Genomic DNA, 19,579 nt, shown 5'->3' with positions numbered 1-19,579 from the left:
TCTCACTCATATATTTTGCAAATTTTGGGTCCTTCGCAAAATTGAGCATCATCATTGTTGCATCGCCGATCAATTGACGACGCTCCATCTCTCGTCGCTCTGCCTGAGTAGGCCAAGGCCGACCATACTCCTTGCCGGAATCTTTGTTGTGATCCCTTCCCGCATCTCCGGATGCAGAGGGAGTCGACTGATCCTTGCGTGAAGCCATAGGTGCCGTGGGAAAAAAAAAATTGGGATCGGATTTCCCGATTGGATCTAGATGCGATTGCTAGCTACATTGTCAATAAATCATGGTCTAAGATCCGAATGAATCCTGAATGTCATGTGATATCCTATGATGTCTAGTGATGTCGTGTGATGTGACTGTTGATTGGTACATGTGCTAGATGTGTGTTCCTAGTACGTAGGTGCTAACAGTCAGTGTCTGCTAAGACGATTTATGGCCTCTATCTGTTTTGCGGGGGTAATCGAGGGCGATTACAATGCTTTCAAGAGGGGGTATTTCACAAAGTGATGACGTGGCTACCCGCTCTGTAGAAACCCTAACCCTAATTCTGTCCTAACCCTAACCCTAACTCTGTCCTAACCCTAAATGGCTACAGGCTGCATTGCTGACGTGGCAGGCAGCAAGGAAAACAGCCGGAATATGTGCAAACATGATGACATGGCACCCTACGATAGATTCCGAAAAACGTGGCACGTTTCACGCTAAACTGTACGGCAGATTTTTCCGCTTTTTGCGCTAGGAAAAGCAGTAGGAAGCTCTACGCAAATTGTTGGGCAGATTTTGAATTTTACTTTAATTTTAAAAGGAAGGCTTATGAGACAAATTGCTTTATTTTTAAAAAGATGGCAGCTTTTGGGGCTCTGCTTTTGGGCATCCCTTGTAAACAAATAAATAAGTGGTTTGGGCTCCCACTCTGCAGAGCATCTGGACGCAGAGTCTGAGAATGAGACCCAACCACTCTTGCACTTTGAACTCAGATTAATACAAAAAGAAATATCGAAAGGGGCGCCAGTCTTTGGGGCCAATATCACTAGGCACGGAACTCCGCCGGGCCAGTTCAAAACAGTTCACGGTTCACAATTGATTTACACTGGCCCGGCGGAGTTCCGTGCCTAGAGATATTGGCCCCAAAGACTGGCGCCCCTTTCGGTATTTCTTTTTGTATTAATCTGAGTTCAAAGTACAAGAGTGGTTGGGTCTCACTCTCAGACTCTGCGTCCAGATGCTCTGCGGAGTGGGAGCCCAAACCACTTATTTATTTGTTTACAAGGAATGCCCAAAAGATACCATCTTTTAAAAAATAAGGCAATTTGTCTCATAAGCCTTGCTTGAAAAATTAAAGCAAAATTCCAAAGCTGCCCAACAATTTGCTTAGAGCTTCCTATTGCTTTTCCCAGCACAAAAAGCGGAAAAATCTGCCGCTAATTCCAGCATGAAACGCGCCGCGTTTTCCAGAATGTGCCATACGGTGCCACGTCATCATGTCTACGCATTTTCCGGCTGTTTTGCCTGCTGCCTACCACATCAGCAATGCAGCCTAGTGTAGGCCGGCCATCAAGGGTGCTCGATTGGCACGAGTGTCCATGACTGGGACGGCCACATACATGCTGCGAGCCCTCACCTACCTAGGCACGTGTTTCAAAATAGGTACCCGTTTGTGCTACCTACGTCTTTGTCTGTTGAGCCATCTATTTGCAAATGAAACACTAGTGCTGGAGGCTCGAATACTCCACACTCTGTCTAATCCAACCACCACTCACCCGAGGCAGTGAAACTACCTTCCAAAGTGTATATGTGTCCCGAACAAGAACCCACATAGTGGGTAACCTTGTGGCCTTGGCCACAACTAAAGGTGAAGTACATCGGGTCTCCAAGAACATCCCAAACATGGAGCCAATCTTGGAAGGTAGGGGGAGGTACTCCCGCCTCAAGCCTAGGAAGCAAACTAAGATAGAAAGATCTGCCTCCTCCTCCAGCACATCTAAAGTTTGGTCGAAGCCGTGGTGCCACTGTCTCAAGCCGCCCAAATTCGAACGGGCTCATCGAGATCACTTTGGCTGCCATCTCTTGAGACTCAAACTCTATCTCATAATAACCTCTCCTGAGAATCTACACATCAATGATCTTGCCCACTTCGATGAGGAATTGGGCCTAGAGCAAGTCCCGAACTTCACCTACGTTGGGCCGTGTGCCAACAATCTTGCAAATGATCGAGGTGGGTTCAAGCCATTCCACCGCAACCATCAAGCTCGCTTTCTCTTCTGGCGAAAGAGCAAGTTGAAGGGTCGACTCTGCGGTGTCGGACGACTTTAGTAGTGTCCCTCTAAGTTGAAGCAGGGCCGTCATTCTATGTCTGCTACTCTCGGGAGGACGGGGCTGTGATTTTAGTAGAGTCCCTCTGAGGTGAAGCACGGGCCGCCATTCTGTGTCGGCTGCTCGAGGAGAACGGGGCTGCGAGACAGGGCCGAAGCAAGTCAAAGCAAGGTGCGAGGTGGGGGGACTGCCGGCGGGGGGGGGGGAGAAAGGGAAGGGTGCGCGATGGCAAGGGTCAGCAACAGTGAGCCATTTTCCACTCTGTTATACTTGCTCTTCTAATATTAGCAGGAATTTGTCCTTAGAGAAGAAGCATCCACATATATCCTGGAAGGTCCATAACACCTACTCCAAGCTAGCTAAAATTGGGAAAAAAGAAATGTTCCTATCACTCTCAACATGTTTCTAGTAAGAACATTGTCAACATGGAATGATTGTGAATGCTTACAGTTCCAAAGGATGTCTTGGCAAGATTCTGGATTGCCTCCATCCCTGCACTTGCAACGCTTTCATCCCTGCAAGAAACATACCGATTTTAAGATGTTGTAAGATAAAAGGAACATTCTATGAAACACCAACGTATATAATTAGTACACACACCAAGCTGTTGTACATGTATAAGTTCTCGCTTTCACAAGAATTTAAAACGAAACCTCACAGTTTTTCTAGGAAAATCTGGGCCTAGATATTCAAACATGAGCGACAAGCACAAAAGGTATACAAAGAATTTCTCAAGGTGATAAAATTTAAGTGATTACAACTGCCTCGGAGGATTATGCTCCGTTTCAGGGCTACCACCTCCGATTCTTTAAGAAATAACTTAGCAACTCACTTGGGTTCCCATTGATCACGATAAAACTCTTTCCTTCAAAAAAGGTCTACTCCTCACAGAGCAGGCAATTACATGTGTGTGCATGCGCGTGCGTGCACGCATATAAGCGTAGGTGAGGAGGAGATTACCTATTTTTGTTTGCACACGTGTCTATCTTTGTTGCCGTTCATCAGTTTTTTCTATGTTAATACATACGTTTTCAAAATCTCTGTTTATTTTTTGTTCACTAACTTAGCTTATAATTATTTCCATCATCAACTTTCATCGCCATAGCTGTGCTCTCTATTTTCTCAGTTTATTGCTCAGTGTATTACCTTGGTGTGTGTGTAAGAGAGTTTGTATGTGTGTGTGTGTGTAGCGGAGATAATGTGTCATGCCCTCTATAGTGGGTGCTCCTCAGTGCAATGTGCATGATATCTCACTCCACAGAATGAAAACACAAAAGACAAAGAACAACAAAGCAACAACAGTACGACTCAGCAGATCATGAACATCACGAACATCGACAAACTCACAGAAACCGATACAGACTCTGGCATGGCAGCACACTCAGCTACAGCCCAGATCTCATAGGTACAGTGGGGGTGGCGAGGCTCAACTGTGCAGGGATGGTGCAGACGTGCTGTGTACAACTCTGATGAGAGACTCTAGATGACCGACCACACAAAAGTAGATGATCCATAAAACACAAACAACTACGGATATATACAACCATAAAGAGCCACCAACGGCTCACCAATATCTAATCCAGCTAAGCCTATCCCTAAACTGTGATGGTGGTGCACTGGCCACGGTGTCGTCGGACCACCACCCGTATCCCTTCCACGTGTCACAGACCCGGCAAGAGAGTCCGTCTAGTGTGGAAACCGACCAACTGTGACCTAACTGCCTGTCCGTGCCAGTGACACTGTAGCCCTGCTACAGTGTGTGTGTGTGTGTGTGTGTGTGTGTGTGTGTGTGTGTGAGAGAGAGAGAGAGAGAGAGAGAAATAAAATGTTATATTAACGTCTTCAAAAGGCCAAAGTGACCTATGAGACCAGAAAGTTACAATGCGGTGTATCTGATACAAAGTCAGACTAACAAATTAAATTAAACTAGGATAACAAAATATAAATACTGCGGAATCCTAAACTAAGCTGATAGGTGTGAAAGGTGAAAGGCGTGAAATGTGTGAACTAAGCAGTACAATGTGTAGACAATATGGGAGGGAAGTAGAGAGAGAGAGAGAGAGAGAGAGAGAGAGAGAGAGAGAGAGAGAGAGAGATGAAATGAAATGACACATTAATGTCTTCAAAAGGCCAAATGAGAGAGAGAAAATGAAATGAAATGAAATGTTATATTAACGTCTTCAAAAGGCCAAAATGACCTATGAGACCAATCAGTTACAAAATAGTGAATCTAATACCATGTCTGGGTACAAAAGAACTAGAAGTGGAACAAAATACTACTACTACTACTACAATCTAAAACTACGTGGGTGTAGAGAGAGAGAGAAGGGGGGGGGGGGGGGGGGGGGGGCGGGGTTACCATTGGCATGATTGGGTTCTTGACAGGCTACATGTTTCCATAGAAGATGCACGATTTGCATCAAAACTCCTTGGAAATGGTCAGATACTCCCCTTGATTTTTATTTTCAAATAAAGTGTGTCCCCCTGATTAAGAAATACTTGAAAAAGGCCATCATAATCTTCTTTCCCAATCGTATGGCATCAAATCAAAATGGAGCCCAATGGATTCAATCTATTGTGGGTGGCTCTTTTGTGGACGAAGTGCATTTGCACTTCGGGGTTTTAATGATGTAGTGCTATCAGATGCTAAATATAACAAATCATGCTTGAAGCCTCTCTATTGATGTTTGGTCCACAATTGGTGCATGTATTGACATGGTCCTTGACCAAGGACTATCAATCATTGATCAAGCATCGTTGCCCGGTTTGGGTAAAGGTATTTGATTTTCCCAAGTACTTGCAGGAACAATTACCTTAAATTGCAACCACTTTGGGAAAAGTTGTGTGCCCACCTCACTGCTGAGCTGAAGAAAACAAAAATAGGTTCTATATTTTGATAAGGACCATCCACCTGCATTGGCCATTGAGGTGGAAAAATTTAAGGGGATGGGGGCCCCCTATTTTAAAATTAAAGTGGGGAGTTTTGGCTGGTGCCTGTTTTGCATGTCATAAGTTTGGGCATATGGCATATGAATGCCCCATATTTTTACATCCTCCTCCGCATTTTGTTATGCTTCCTCAAGATAAGGAGATTTAAACCAATTCCCTCGCAATGGACAGATGGATAAGGATAAAGGCAAGGCAAAAATGATTCCTTCCGCTGCTTCTGCAAGTGTTTCTACTTCTTCTCGAAAAGATAAAGGGAAAGAGAAGCAAAATAGAAAATTCCAAAGAAGGTAGTGATGCCTCGTCGAGACAGGTTACCTTGTCGAGAACCTAGACAGATTCCAATCATCATAGTACTTCGCGTTCTCTCATACCCACTTTGGTTGCAAAATTATGGTCGGACATTGTTAGAGGTGGCCCTTCAAGCATGGATTTGGCCTCTAAATTACAAGATATTCTATTGCATGAGGATCAATGTTCAGGGCCTGATCACATGGAGGCCATGCAAGAGACTTGACTTGTCATTATTTTCTTCTTGTACTGAGTATAAATGTCATGTACATACACCATGTTTAATGCTCCAATAAAATTTCTTTCTTGTAATATCAGAGGCCTCTATGAAATCAAAATAAATGGGAGCTTTTTGGGCAATATGTAAATAACATGTATCCACACATAGTATGTTTACAAGAACATGATCAATGTGCTTTGACGGGTCAGGATGGATATTTCGTAGGATATGATGTTTTCTATGTTGGTAAAAACATTTTTGGAACGGTTATGCTAGTTCAGTATGAGTTGTGGCTTGTGATTGTTTAATGTTTCTTGTATGGTCAATTTTTTTTTGTTTGCAACAGTTTCTGCTCCCCAACAATCGTTGCATCGTGCTCAATTTTGGTGTAACAGGCTACAGTGTCACTTTCACAGGACAGTTAGTTTACAGTTGGGCTTTGGTCAGTTGGTCTTTGGTCTGGTCGGTTCACACTAGACGGACTCGCTGTGCAGAGACACATGGCAAGGATAGGGTGGTCTAGTGGACATCGTGGCCAGGTCACCCCCGCCACCCTGTGGGGATAGACTTAGATGATGTTCTTTAAGAGCCATTGGTGGCTCTTGATGATTGTACATATGAGTAGTCGTTTTGGGCCAGTGGCATTATCCTGTACGTAGTCGTCTAGAGGGAGTGAGTCTATACACAGAGCAAGTCTTCACCATCCCTGCACATCTGAGCCTCGACACCCCCATTGTACCTGTGAGTCCTGGGCTGGAGCTGAGTGTGCTGCTACGCCAGAGTCTGTATCAGTCTTTGAGATAGTCGAGTCATATGTTCTGGTCTGCTGTTGTGTCTTTGTGAGCTTTGTTGACGTCTATTGTTTCCGTTCTATTCAGTCTGTTTGAGTGAGATTCAGTTTGTTTGAGTGAGATTGTCACGCACATTGCACTGAGGACCGCCCACTGTAGAGAGCACGACACATTATCCGCGCTACAGGTGCTCTCATTTTGGCGATCATGGTGGGACCTCAAAGGAAGTCTCACTCTTGTGGAGATACAAATCGTGAAGATAATTGGTTGTTACCTAGCTCCGCACACTTGCTTGCACTGTGTAGATAGTCTGCTGGTCTGGTCCTCTCTCGCCTTGGTCCAACCAGTCCTAGTCCTAGTCCTCGTCCCTGGTCCTGGTCTAGTCCTCGCCCTGGTCCAATCCTCCTCATCCTGCCAGCTAGGTGGTCTAGTCACTGGTCCTGGACCAGGTGGTCTAGTCACTATCCTCACTGGTCCTGTTTTAGACCTGTGTTGTTCAGCCCACAGTTAGAGTCTTCTTACCCAAAGCTTGGTTGGATTGGTGGTCATTGCATGACACATACAAGGCGGTCAGTTGAGCGTCAAAGCACACTACTGAGTCCTCTGAAGCACTATAACCGAAGGCGACCTGTGGTATCTAGTATAAGTCCATTAACCTCATCACCCATACCTCCACATACGACATCCCCCATTCCTTCATCCGGTTCCACATCCTCCAGATCACCTTCTCCAGCAAAGCTCTCTCCTATTCTGCTACAGCACGCTATTGAGCAACAGGCTCAACAAGGGACCATGGAGGCATTGGCTAGTGTGTTGGCCAAGGTAAACATCAAGTTCCCCACCTTCAAAGGACTCTTCGGAAGATGCTAACGACCATGCACGGAGGTTCGTATCTCTCTGTAGAGGACGTGGTCTTAACAGAGAAGATGCTTATCTGGTACTTTTTCCATCCACCTTGGACGGCTTAGCAAACAAATGGTACAGCCAGTTTGCAGAGAATCATTTGCAACTTGGGCAGACTTAAGGCAACAGTTCTGTGCAGCTTTCAGGCCGGGTGACTACCAAGAGAAAGTGTTGGATGAGTTGGCCAACATGGTGCTCCAGCCATAGGAGACTTTTGCAGAGGTTATGACCAAAACCAAGTCTCTGGTTGCCAAGCTTCCCCAACAACCCGGTGAATTCATGGTTAAGAAGTGGGTGGAGAAGGCGCTCCCAAAAACCTCTCAGCAAAAACTCCGAGAGAGCCTCCGACCAGACTCCACGCTGGAGGAATTCATCGCAGCCGCTACTAGGATAGAGGGGGCTAGGAAGCTGTTCAACAACTCTCCTCACATAGATACTCCCTCTGTGTTCTCGGAAGGTAGTCCTGCTGATCCATTGACTTCCTTGCGCAGGGAACTTGAAGCCCTCAAGCTACAACGCGCTCTCCAAGAAGAGAAATCAATCTCTCTGAGACAAGAGAAACCATCGCACCTTGAGGCTTTGGATCAAATCAAGAGAGAACTAGAAGAGCTTCGGTCTCAGCAGGAGACTAAAGCTATGGTATGGTGCAACTCTTGTCGCTCTCCTGGACATCCTCCACAGGATTGTCCCCTTCGGGCTTATTGCCACTTCTGTGAAAAATCTGGGCACGAAGATAAGGATTGTTACTATATCAAAGGATTGCGGCAAATACAACAAAGTCTAGGTCCTTCTCTCCAAGAAGGGCTAGCACTTGCATCCAACATGGTCTCACCCTATGGCCATCAAGACCCGTTGCCCCCTCTACTGACAACACCCCCTATGCAACAAGGTATGCACAACAACTTTGCACCCCCCAGCTTTTATCATGCTAGTACTCCCTCAGTTCCCCAAAGCTTCTACACCTAAGCCTCCAGCGCCATGCAACAACAAGAGCAGCGACCACCTCGTCCCCCGTTTCGTCCGTCTAATCGGCCAATCTTATGCTACAAATGCGGTGAATATGGGCATTACCAAAGTAAGTGTCCTTTACCTGAAGGGTCTCCTCCTTGCAGACATTGTCCGGAGTCTAAGGACCACTACAGTAAAGATTGCCCCAAACAAAGGGCATCCTCATCTTCAGGCCCGAATCAAAACCAACAAGAGTTTACATTCCGAAAATCAATCTAATCACAGTGAACACCACCCCTCAGCCCGCACCTGCTACACATACAGTTCGGCCACAACAAGCAGCAGAGCCTGCTGGCGTGCTCACTAGAGCACAAAAAGCAGCCCTGGGTTTAAGTTTGCCAACGGGACCATCCTGTCCAACCCTTCCACAACCTGTTCAAAATGTCGAACCCGTAAGCAGTGAAAAGAATAGGCCAATCTCTATGCTTTCGGACATTGATGGAGCCTTCCTAGCAGCAGTGGCTGACTTGCAACAGGTCAAAGTTTCCGAGGAGGCCCAGATTGTAGGAGCTACGCCCACATCGGAATCTATCTTGAAGAACACCTTTCAGCAAGTGTCTCTTTATGAGATGCTCCGGCTAGATGCAACCCTTAGAAGTGACACCCTCTCAATAATTCAGTCTTTGTACCCTGGTACAGGGCCTAGTGGCGGGCACCTACCTGTGCAGCCCTTAGAGTCCTACATGATTTCATATCCAGTTGCTCCCCTCACCGACTATAAAAGTCCACGTCTTACTGTATCTATTCTTGGGCATCAATTCTCAGGCGTCATAGTGGATGGTGGGTCTGGAATCAACCTAATGCCCGAATTTACCATGTCAGCCTTAGGTCTGCAGCCTACCCGCCCTGCTCCATTCACTGTTACATTGGCAGACCAGAGGACAGTCTACCCTGTGGGCATAGTAGAGAAGGTGCCTTTGAAGGTACAGGACTTCACATTTATCTTGGATTTTGTGGTGGTCAGTCTTCCTCAGGTGGAGGGAGGATTCCCTTTGCTGATCGGTAGACCATGGTTGCGGCATACTAAGGCACTTCATGATTGGGGAAACGACGCCATGTGGATACATACTCCCGGCTCCCAAATGCAACAAATTCAGCTTGAAGGAGGGATGGATCCATTGGCTCATCACAGCTCATTGTCAGTACAATCCAACCCCGACCCTGAGCAACCCATCCCACCTGATGGGTCTGACGAGGACCTGCCTACAGTGGTTGGAAGCTACCACATCGATGCCATGCTACATGGTCTCTATTCAAAACTCACCTGTGCCGCCGGTAACACTCTCTCTTCCAACTCCTCAGGAGGACACAAATGTCCAAAGTCCTACAGCGGACAGTACAACAGTCGAAGAAGTGTGTCAGAACCAGATTCTCATGCTTCGAATGACCGGCCAATGGAAGCCCTCGGTCTCGAAGAACCTATAACACATCACCGAAGGGGAAGAAATCTCCTCTGCATGAACTCGCCAAAGATTCCCCTCTTCCTGTAGCATCTCCCAAGTCGGACCCCCTTCAAAAGCATTCTGTTATGTCAGGGTCTGAAGATTTACCCTTCGAGGAGCTTCCACCTCGATCGTTACAAGAAGAGTATACGGAGTTTCCAATCGATCAAACACCTGCACATGATGTCTCGAAGCTCCAAGAGGCAGCTCACCTCTCATCTTCAGAAGCACCCGCTCCTGCTACACCCCCTGACCCGGTCAGAGAAGTCAACCTGGGAGATCCTGACAACCCTCAGCAAGTACTCTTAGCAGCTTGGTTATGGGAGCATCCCGCATTACTCAATCAGGTAGTCTCTTTCATACACTCTTTTAAAGATGTTTTTGCTTGGTCCTACAAGGATTTGGAGGGGATCCCACCAGAATTGGATGTCCACACTATACCTCTGGTTGAAGGGGCTAAGCCTGTAAGAGGCAGAGCTTACGAGCTCAACCCGAAGTATGCGGAGGTGGTCAAGTCAGAGTTAGAAAAAATGCAAGAGGCAGGGATCATTGTACCTGTGGAGCACTCTGGGGATCCCACTAGAATTGGGTGTCCACACTATACCTCTGGTTGAAGGGGCTAAGCCTGTAAGAGGCCGAGCTTACGAGCTCAACCCGAAGTATGCGGAGGCAGTCAAGTCAGAGTTAGAAAAAATGTAAGAGGCAGGGATCATTGTACCTGTGGAGCACTCTGAGTGGTTATCACCCATGGTGATAGCGCCTAAGAAGCAGTCCAACAAAATCCGTGTGTGTAGATTACCGTGCTCTGAATAAGGTCACTATCCCAGATGGTTTCCCAACACCTTTCACTGAGCGTGTGCTCGAAGATGTAGCAGGGCATGTATTGTACAGTTTTATGGATGGGTTTAGTGGGTACAATCAATTGGGCATCCATCCAGGTGACCAGCTGAAAACGGCCTTTGTGACTCCCTGGGGTATTTTTATCTATACTAGAATATCTTTTGGGTTGAAAAATGCTCCATCTTCTTTCAATAGGGCAGTATATCTCATCTTTTGTCCTCTGCTTACGGATCATCTTCACATCTTCATGGACAATTTTTCGACCTTTTCATGTGCTCAATGTTCAACCCCAGTGGAAAATCTAGAGGAACACCTCGCTCAGCTCTCTGCTGTCTTCCTCAGGTGCAAAGAGGCACGCCTAAAGCTAAATCCTAACAAATGTCATTTTTTGGTTACTGAGGGCACACTTCTAGGCCATGTGGTGTCTGCTAAAGGTTTAGTGCTTGACCCAGAGAAGATCGTGGCAATCTTAAGGTTACCACCTCCCATCAACCCAAAAGGGGTGCAGAGCTTTGTAGGCCACACAAGTTATCATCGCAGGTTTATACGCATGTATGCACAAGTGGCTCAACCCCTAACCCGCCTAACCAGTGTTGTTGTTCCCTTTCAATGGTCAAATGCAGAGGCGGAAGCTTTTGCATACCTTAAAAAACGCCTCACTGAAGCGCCTATCTTAGTAGCTCCCGACTGGTCTCTCACCTTTCATGTGCATACAAATGCCAGTCAACTGGCTGTGGGTGCGGTGTTGACTCAGCCTAGTAAGGAGTACAACCTAGATCGCCCTGTTCGCTATGCGAGTCGCCTACTCACCAAGGCAGAGCGCAACTATAGCACCACAGAAAGGGAAGGTTTAGCTATTGTGTATGCTCTGCAAAGATTTCGGCATTACTTATTAGGAGTCCACTTCACAGTTATTTATGATCACCATGCCCTGCGATATCTGCTCAACAAGCCGCAGGTTGCAGGTAGAGTATGGCGATGGCTACTCTTATTTCAAGAGTTTGCTTTCGAAGTGGTACTCAGGCCCGGCAAACATCATGTCCTTGCCGACCACCTTTCTCGCGTTCACACTGGTGAAGAAGCAACAGGGGTTGCTGACGACTTTCCTGATAGCAGTCTCTTTAAGATGGATACCACTCCGGAATGGTAGGGCGATGTCTTGCATCGGCTTTCTACTGGCCTCTACCCAGAGAACGCTTCACCACTGCAGAAGAGACACCTGTTGCTGAAGTCTAGGCCATTCACTTTGATTGGGGGCCAGCTATACAAATCAGGGCAAGATGGTGTTCTGAGGCGGTGTGTCTCCCCTCATCAAGTCGAGTATATTTTGGAGGATGCCCACAATGGTCCCACTGGTGGCCATTACCCTGGTCATATTACTGCACAGAAGATTCTCCAGTGTGGCTTATGGTGGCCCTATATTTTTCGCGATGCAATTGCCTATGTAAAGGTATGCGATGTATGTCAGCGTTGTGGCCCTAAACCAAGTAAACAGTCAAACCATCCGCTGCAGGTCTCTATGGCATGGCAACCCTTTGAGAGATGGGACATAGATTTTGTAGGTCCAATTACTCCCTCTGCCCAACCCGGCAATCGGAAGTATCTCTTGGTGGCTACAGATTACGCAACAAAGTGGGCAGAGGTACTAGCAACAACGGACTGCACTGGCACTACGGTAGCCAAGTTTCTCTACGAAAATATTTTGTGCAGGTTTGGATGTCCCTTGGAAATCACCACTGACAGAGGTAGTCACTTTGTGAATGAAACAATTTCAACCTTGCTTGCCAACTACAAGATTTTGCACCGAAAATCTTGTTCCTTTTATCCTAGAGGAAACGGGCAGGCAGAGAGCACTAATAAGGTTCAGATAGCACTCCTGCGGAAAGCATGTCATCTTCATCCCTCGACTTGGGCTCAAGCTATCCACGGTACACTTTGGGCATATCGAACTTCTTTCAAAGCCACAACCAATCACACCCCATTTCAATTGGCTTTCGGATTGGAAGCGATAGCACCTTTTGAATTCAACTCAGACTCTCCGCGAGTGGGCAGTCTTCGTGCCAATGGAGATTTGGGGTCGGCATCTGTTTCTCGTCTTTTCCTTTTGGATGAAAGCCGAAGTTTGGCTTCACTGGCTCTGGAAGTAGAGCAACTTCGTCGTAAAGCCTGGCATGATCGCCATCTCAGAAAGCCGCAAATAACGCAAGGAGCACTGGTGCTACTTTATCAAGCCAAGTTTCAAAAAAAAGCAAAGAAGTTGGTCCCAGCATGGCAAGGACCATATAAGGTGATGGAGATTCTACCCCACGGAGCTGTACAATTAGCCACCCTCGAAGGAGTTCCGCTGCCTTTAGTCAATGGATCTCGGATCAAATGCTATCATGCTTCAGCTGCCGCTCAAGGGTCTAATCGAGCTACAATCAAGTGCTGAGCTTCGCCGATTCCTGAACCTTTAAATAACTTCAGAATCACTATCTTCGGCATCCTTGTTGTTCTTTTCATCTTATCTCATACACCTTCTCCTTGGACAGCTCTCCTTCTGCAGACTCTGTTAAGTTCAATGGGTTTGATTTTGAAATTGGATAAACTCTACCCTTCACTCTCTGTATTCAATCTCTCTCTCTATCCTGTGTAAATCCCTTCTGTGTTGTGTGTGTAGGAAAGATTCTAGTCTTGGACATAACCTATTCTCCTCAACCCCGACTCACGCCTTTTTCAAAGCACAGAATTCTTTGATCTATAACGTCTCAAGTGAAACTCAATTCTCTGGCTATGCATAAATGCATTAGTATTCTTGAGTGGGGTATTTATGAAGGTAAATTTTTCACCAGCAAGTTTACTTCACGTTTTATCTGCCCCAGTTTCCTTCAGAGGGTTAGATGATCTCCGATTTTGGGAATCTTTCCTGCTCGTGCCTTGCTAACCCCTGTACTTGCTGTGTAATGCTTCTAATGTCCTTTCACTCCTTCCCTTTACTTCTTCTTCTCTTTGCTTATGAGTGCCTTGGAAATATCATTATCACCTAACCTAACCTCACCCTAAAGCGTTGTTGCCGTGACGCCTTTCTATAACCAAGTGTGGTAGATTGGCTATGCCATTTCCTTTTCCTCTTCAAAAACCCTCTTCAATAGCAGGTCTTGCGTTCAACTCCTCGGCTTGATCTTTATGGTCTCTGGATAGTTTCCTACACGTTAAAACTCTCTTCTTCTTCTTTTACCACCCTCTGCTTTCACAGCTAGCCCTAGTCCTCCCCTTCCCCTCCCCCTCGCCCTCGCCCTTTCCCATCCCCTCGCCCTTGCCCTTTCCCATCCCTAGCCCTACCCTTCCCCCTCGCCCTAGCCCCCTTATCCCCTATTCCCTCGCCCCTCGCCCCTAGCCCTCTCCTTCCCCCTCGCTCTCGCCCTCACCCCCTTATCCCTCGCCCTTCCCCTCTAGCCCCTAGCCCCTCGTCCTCGCCCTAGCCGTCCCCTTTCCCTCGCCCTCGCCCTCGCCCTCGCCACTCGCCCTCGCCCCTAGCCCCTAGTCCCTCGCCCCTCCTATTTCCTCGCCCCTCCTATCACCTCGCCACTCGCCCTAGCCCCTAGCCCCTAGTCCCTCGCCCCTCGCCCCTCCTATAGCCCCTAGTCCCTCGCCCCTAGCCCCTCGCCCCTCCCCTCCTGCATGGTAGGACTACAGTGGAAAATGTTGCAAGCGGAGTTCATTTAAAATAAAAAAATTAAATACTTATTAAGGTCTTGTAGGCAGGCGATGCCATTCTCCAAGCACTATTAATAGCGGTAGTTACACCTATAAGGTAGGGAGATAGAGGCTGAGCTGCAACAATAGTATCAACAGATTCTAGGGGTGTTCAGTGCAGAACTATAGGGAGGCAGAGGTGCAACAAGTCAAGGTAGCTTTAGCAGCTTGAAGGTAGCACAGGAAAGTGGAAGCACGGTTGACAACAAGCGCAGAAGGCAAATGCAAAGGGGAACAAGTTCAAATGCTACATTAGTAAAAGAGAAAGGACGCATTGCCCTGCATGCGCTTGCAACAACTGCAACAGCACTGCCCGTGACCTAAATAACTGATCTCCCTCTAATGAAGAATGCAAGCTGTTGGAGAATGCAATTTAGGGGCTTTGGAGAGAATTCACGAAGTGATTTCGAGTTAGGCGCACTAGAGGAAAGGGAGGGGGAAGGAGGGACTCTTAAGAGGGGTTGTCACAAAACAGGCTCCACGTGCCAATAGAACAGAACAGACTGAACAGACTTGTAGCACTTCAACAACAACTGAGTTGAAAGAGAGAGACGACACGCGACACGGAGTGGCGGAATTCCACCCCAGAGAGTATTGGCTCCAAACCTTGGCGCCCCTTTCGGTATTTCTTTATATTACATCAACCCAGTACAAGCCGGTACTCCCGCTCTGCACCTTCTCACTGAAGCGTGCCAGAGAATGAGCCCTTAGCACATATTTAAAGGCCCTTGGCCTATGAAAAGCAGTTTACATGAAAAGCCTTCAAACTCAAAAGCTTTTTGGTCCTAAAAGCAATGCCAAAAAGCTGCCAGCGTCATTTACGGAAATCCGTACAACTGCCACGTCAACAGTCAGCACAAAACGCGAAAATCCATACAACCTGCCACGTCATCAACCAGCGTAATTTTCGAAAAATCTGCCACGTAATCAACAGCTACGCAATTTCTTGTGTGTGTGTGTGGGTCCTGCTTTATTTCCTTTATGTCACTTGGGGCCCCATCGAACGGGGTCCCCATAAGTTGGTAGGACTTCTTCTTCTGTTACTTGTTCTTCTTAAGGTTTAGACCCTTCGGCCAGCATCTGTAAGCTGGATCCATTCTTTAGGGCTTTGACACGTCAGCAATTTGTGACATCTCCCCTTCTTGAAAGAGAGTAATCGTCTGCGATTACAGCATATCCGCAAAACAACTCTAGTTAGCTTAAAACTTTCCGAGCGGGATATTCCGAGGGACAATCAGTTTTCTCTTTTTGTTAAGGAGTTAGCTTCTCCAGTCCGCTCTTTTGATCAAGGAGTTAGCTTCTCCGTTCGGCTCTTTTGATCAAGGAGATAGCTTCTCCTTTCGTCCAGATCAAACTTGATATTCCGGCGTAGTAAAATGAGCCATCACACCCAAACCACATTGATCTTCCACAAGTGTCTTGATGCACTAAAATTACATACCCAGGCAATCTCATCCAATTAGGAATATTCAGTAGTTGGCACATCACAATACAACACAAATGCTTACATATGCATGTTACAAGACACAACAAACAGCGCCGCTGAGCACTCCCCCGAGACAAACGCTCTGCGATATGAAGCTACTCAACAACTACCTCGTTACTCCCCCCGCAAATAACCTAAAAAGGTCCGGGCCATGAGCTCAGGAACTCTACAACCAAACGCTCCCCAAACCGTAGTCTGCGTCACTTGGAGGTTCAAGCACACAACCAAACGCTCCCCAGGCATCGGCCTGCGTCGTTCAGAGGTTTTCTAGCATACAATGAAACACTCCCGAGGCATCAGCCTGCGTAGTTCTAAGGTTTTCAAACATACAACGAAAAGCTCCCCAGGCATTGGCCTGCGTCGTTCCAAGGTTCAAACAATACCAAAATAGTATTTCTCACTTCTCCACCCGGGAGTACAATCACTAATCAATGAAACCAGTATTAAAACCAGATCAAACAGTTCAAATCGGCACCAAGACAAGTTCAAAACACATACCATCCACTTCAAACAAATTCCAAACAAGATAACCAAACAAGATCAAACAGAACTCAAACTTAAAAAGAAATCTCGACATCACTCGAGCTCGAAAGTCGACAAACTTTCCATCCTTAAACCTGCACTAAAAATTAGGGTTAGGTTCATTTCATAAGGTCGTAGCCGAGCACAGCATGGTTCATCAGCTCTTGGATAGACAGTGTTTTCTTTGGCGGCGATGGTAGTCCCAAGATAGCAATCGCATTGGACCTCCAAGGTCATCTACTTGTGAAGAGACATCTACTAAGAGATGTCGAGATATTTCAAGTTATAATCTGCTAGGGTTTCCATGGCAAGCATTTCAGGATACCCCACTCTGCCAGAAGTTGCACTCTGAAGGAAGATGTCAGAAACCATACAACTTCGGCCAAAATTTTTCTTGAAAGCTTGCCAAGTCCTTGAAGTGTGCGGCTTGGTAGCTATAGATATCAACATCTGCATGGCACTGTTTTTGAAAAACACAGTGACTCGAAACAAATCTTGGATCCTTCTCTTGCAAGTGATCTTAATAGCTTATGCCCTATAAGACATGAGCGGTGAAGACGGGAGCGCGCCCGATGCGCAATGTAGTAAGGGTGGGAGTGGCTAATAAGTCCGGGGTCGGAGCACGAAGCTTCTTCAAATCAGATTCCAGAAGTCTCTGGATTGCTCTGTTTGCTCTTTTGTAGGACCGGTATGCTTTCAGAAAAGTACACGCCTGATGCTCTGATACCACTGACACAAAATGGGCACCACATGCTGATAGAAAAGAACACATTGAACAGACTTTTAGCACTTCAATAACAACTAACTGAAAGAGAGAGACGACACTCGACACGCAGTGACGGAATTCAACCCCAGAGAGTATTGGCCCCAAACCTTGCCGTCCCTTTCGGTATTTCTTTATATTGCATCAACCCAGGACACGCCAGTACTCGCGCTTTGCACCTTCTCACTGAAGCCTGCCAGAGAATGAGCTCTTACCACATATTTAAAGGCCCTTGGCCTATGAAAAGCAGTTTACAAAAAGCCTTCAAACTCAAAAGCTTTTGGTCCCAAAAGCTGCCAGCGTCATTTACGGAAATCCATACAGCTGCCACGTCAACAGTCAACGCAAAACGCAAAAATCCGTACAGTCTGCCATGTCATCATCCAGCAAATTTCAAAAATCTGCCACATCATCAGCAGCTACGCAATTTCTTGTGTGTGTGTGTGTGTGTGTGTGTGGGTCCTGCTTTATTTCCTTTATGTCACTTGGGGCCCCATCGGACGGGGTCCCCATAAGTTGGTAGGACTTCTTCTGTTACTTGTTCTTCTTAGGGTTTAGGCCTCTCGGCCAGCATCTGTAAGTTGGCTCCATTCTTCAGGGCTTTAACACGTCAGCAGTTTGTGACAAGGTGGGGGAGAGGCACGGGATGCACCGTGGAGGGGCGGATGGAGGTACGGATGCAGTAGACGAGCAGCAGAGTAGGGGGAACGTAAGGGGAATCTATGAAGTAATGCATTTTATTTACTACCTCCTAGTAGAGAAGTGCATTTGGGCCCCTCGGCAGGACTTTATAAGTTGGTGGGTACTAGGAATTAGAACAAAAGGAGCAAACTGGATACGTGGCAGTAGGAGAGCAACTTGCAGGTCAACTCTCATTCTCCGGAAGCTCATCCCAAGAGGGGGCGCGGCTAGAAGCTGATTCTTAACATTGTGCTCCACAGTGTGTGTGTGTGAGTAGTGGATGTAGGTGATCACAGCTTTCATGGAAAGCTTGCCTTCTCCCTTGTCTCATGTAGCGTGATGATTTGCGTATCTCTCTCTCCCCTTTGCACATATGGTAATGCCCCTCTAGTTGGCCTTCTCAGATGATCATGTACAATTCTGGGGTTTTATGTGTGTTTGACAAGGCAAGTGCCTTAAATACATGAACTGGATTAGCTAATTGCTAATCCCCTACAAGTACGCACAGTTACATCACGAAGAAAAGCGAAAATGGAGAGTTTTCTCGCGTGAAAACTCGTCTAATTCACAAGGGAATTGTCCCGTTGAGTGCGGGAGCTTCTAAGACACGCGTAGACGTGTTTGCTCCGCTCAAAATGATGCAAAACAAGGGATTACAGCTTGCTAGGGTTTTGGGGAGAGCCTCGGGAAAGTCTTGGGTGCTTTTACAGGACCACGAAGAATCTCGTCTAATTCAAGGGACAAGTAACCCTACAAGTGCGAGAGCTCGAGGGCTACCCACAGGAGTGATAGGCACGTGAAACGAGCACAAAACTGAGAATTATAGCTTGCTGTAACTTTTTGCACGCTAGGTTTGGCTAGTTTTGATGCCTACAGGTCCCAAGAGCTTCGAGGAATCTAGGGAATCACCAAACATGTGTTTTGGTGCAAATTGGAGGCCAAAAACAGAGATTTCAGGGTGCTGTAATTTCTCGCCAGGTTTTGTAGAGTGCGTGAAAAGTCATCGTTTACTTGGGATTTTGTCCGTAGAAACTTGGACGATGGTTATGCTGCCAAAATTGGGCGAGAGTAGGGGAATTTCAGCCCGATAAAAGTGGGACAGCTTATAGAAGTTTGCAAGTTTTTCTCAAGTCTTTTAAGAACAAAAAATACCGAAAGGGGCCGGCAGTCTTTGGGGCCTATAGGGTGTTGCTGTCTGCTTGGAAGCACTCTAGCTACCAAGCCGTGTTTTGTCTTGAAGTATTGAATTCCAGTCACAAGCTTATTCGTAAAGTTCCTTTGTGTCGTAAAGTTGACATTGTAAAGATCAGGTGAGAGCTAAAGTCTACCGCCCTACAAGCCGGTTTCATCAGTCTCTTTAAAATTGTTTGTCTCAATAGGAGATTGACCCATCATTCTCGGATGTGTTTTGACTTTGCCTCTATTCTCTATGAACATGGGCTTTTCTTGTACACACACCCCTAGATCAATCCAGGATAAGCCTAGATTCACCTTTAAAGGAAAGTGCAAGGAATAGCCTCATGGTAGTCATGCACAAGACAATGTAACCATCAGCTCCATCACGCATAGTATTGACTAATACTACGACATCCCCACTAACGTCATCAGTGCCCAATTGAGGGTGTAGAACT

At 46.7% G+C, this 19,579-nt stretch overlaps 1 protein-coding gene across 3 annotated transcripts in view; it reads right to left on the bottom strand.

Annotated features, from left to right (window-relative positions):
* Positions 1–19,579, bottom strand: part of LOC147441253 (ARM repeat superfamily protein) — a 167,340-nt gene that overhangs the window by 66,993 nt on the left and 80,768 nt on the right. For all 3 annotated transcript variants that reach the window (XM_086482940.1, XM_086482941.1, XM_086482942.1), the window contains exon 6: positions 2,769–2,835. In XM_086482940.1, coding sequence (XP_086339066.1) covers positions 2,769–2,835 — 67 coding nt within the window. The remainder of the gene's footprint in view (positions 1–2,768; positions 2,836–19,579) is intronic.

Source organism: Adiantum capillus-veneris, chromosome 15 (assembly GCF_014529385.1).
Source record: "Adiantum capillus-veneris isolate H3 chromosome 15, ASM1452938v2, whole genome shotgun sequence".
NCBI classification, from domain to species: domain Eukaryota; kingdom Viridiplantae; phylum Streptophyta; class Polypodiopsida; order Polypodiales; family Pteridaceae; genus Adiantum; species Adiantum capillus-veneris.
The sequence above is the reverse complement of the archived record's forward strand: the minus strand, read 5'-3'. Positions and strand labels throughout refer to the sequence as shown.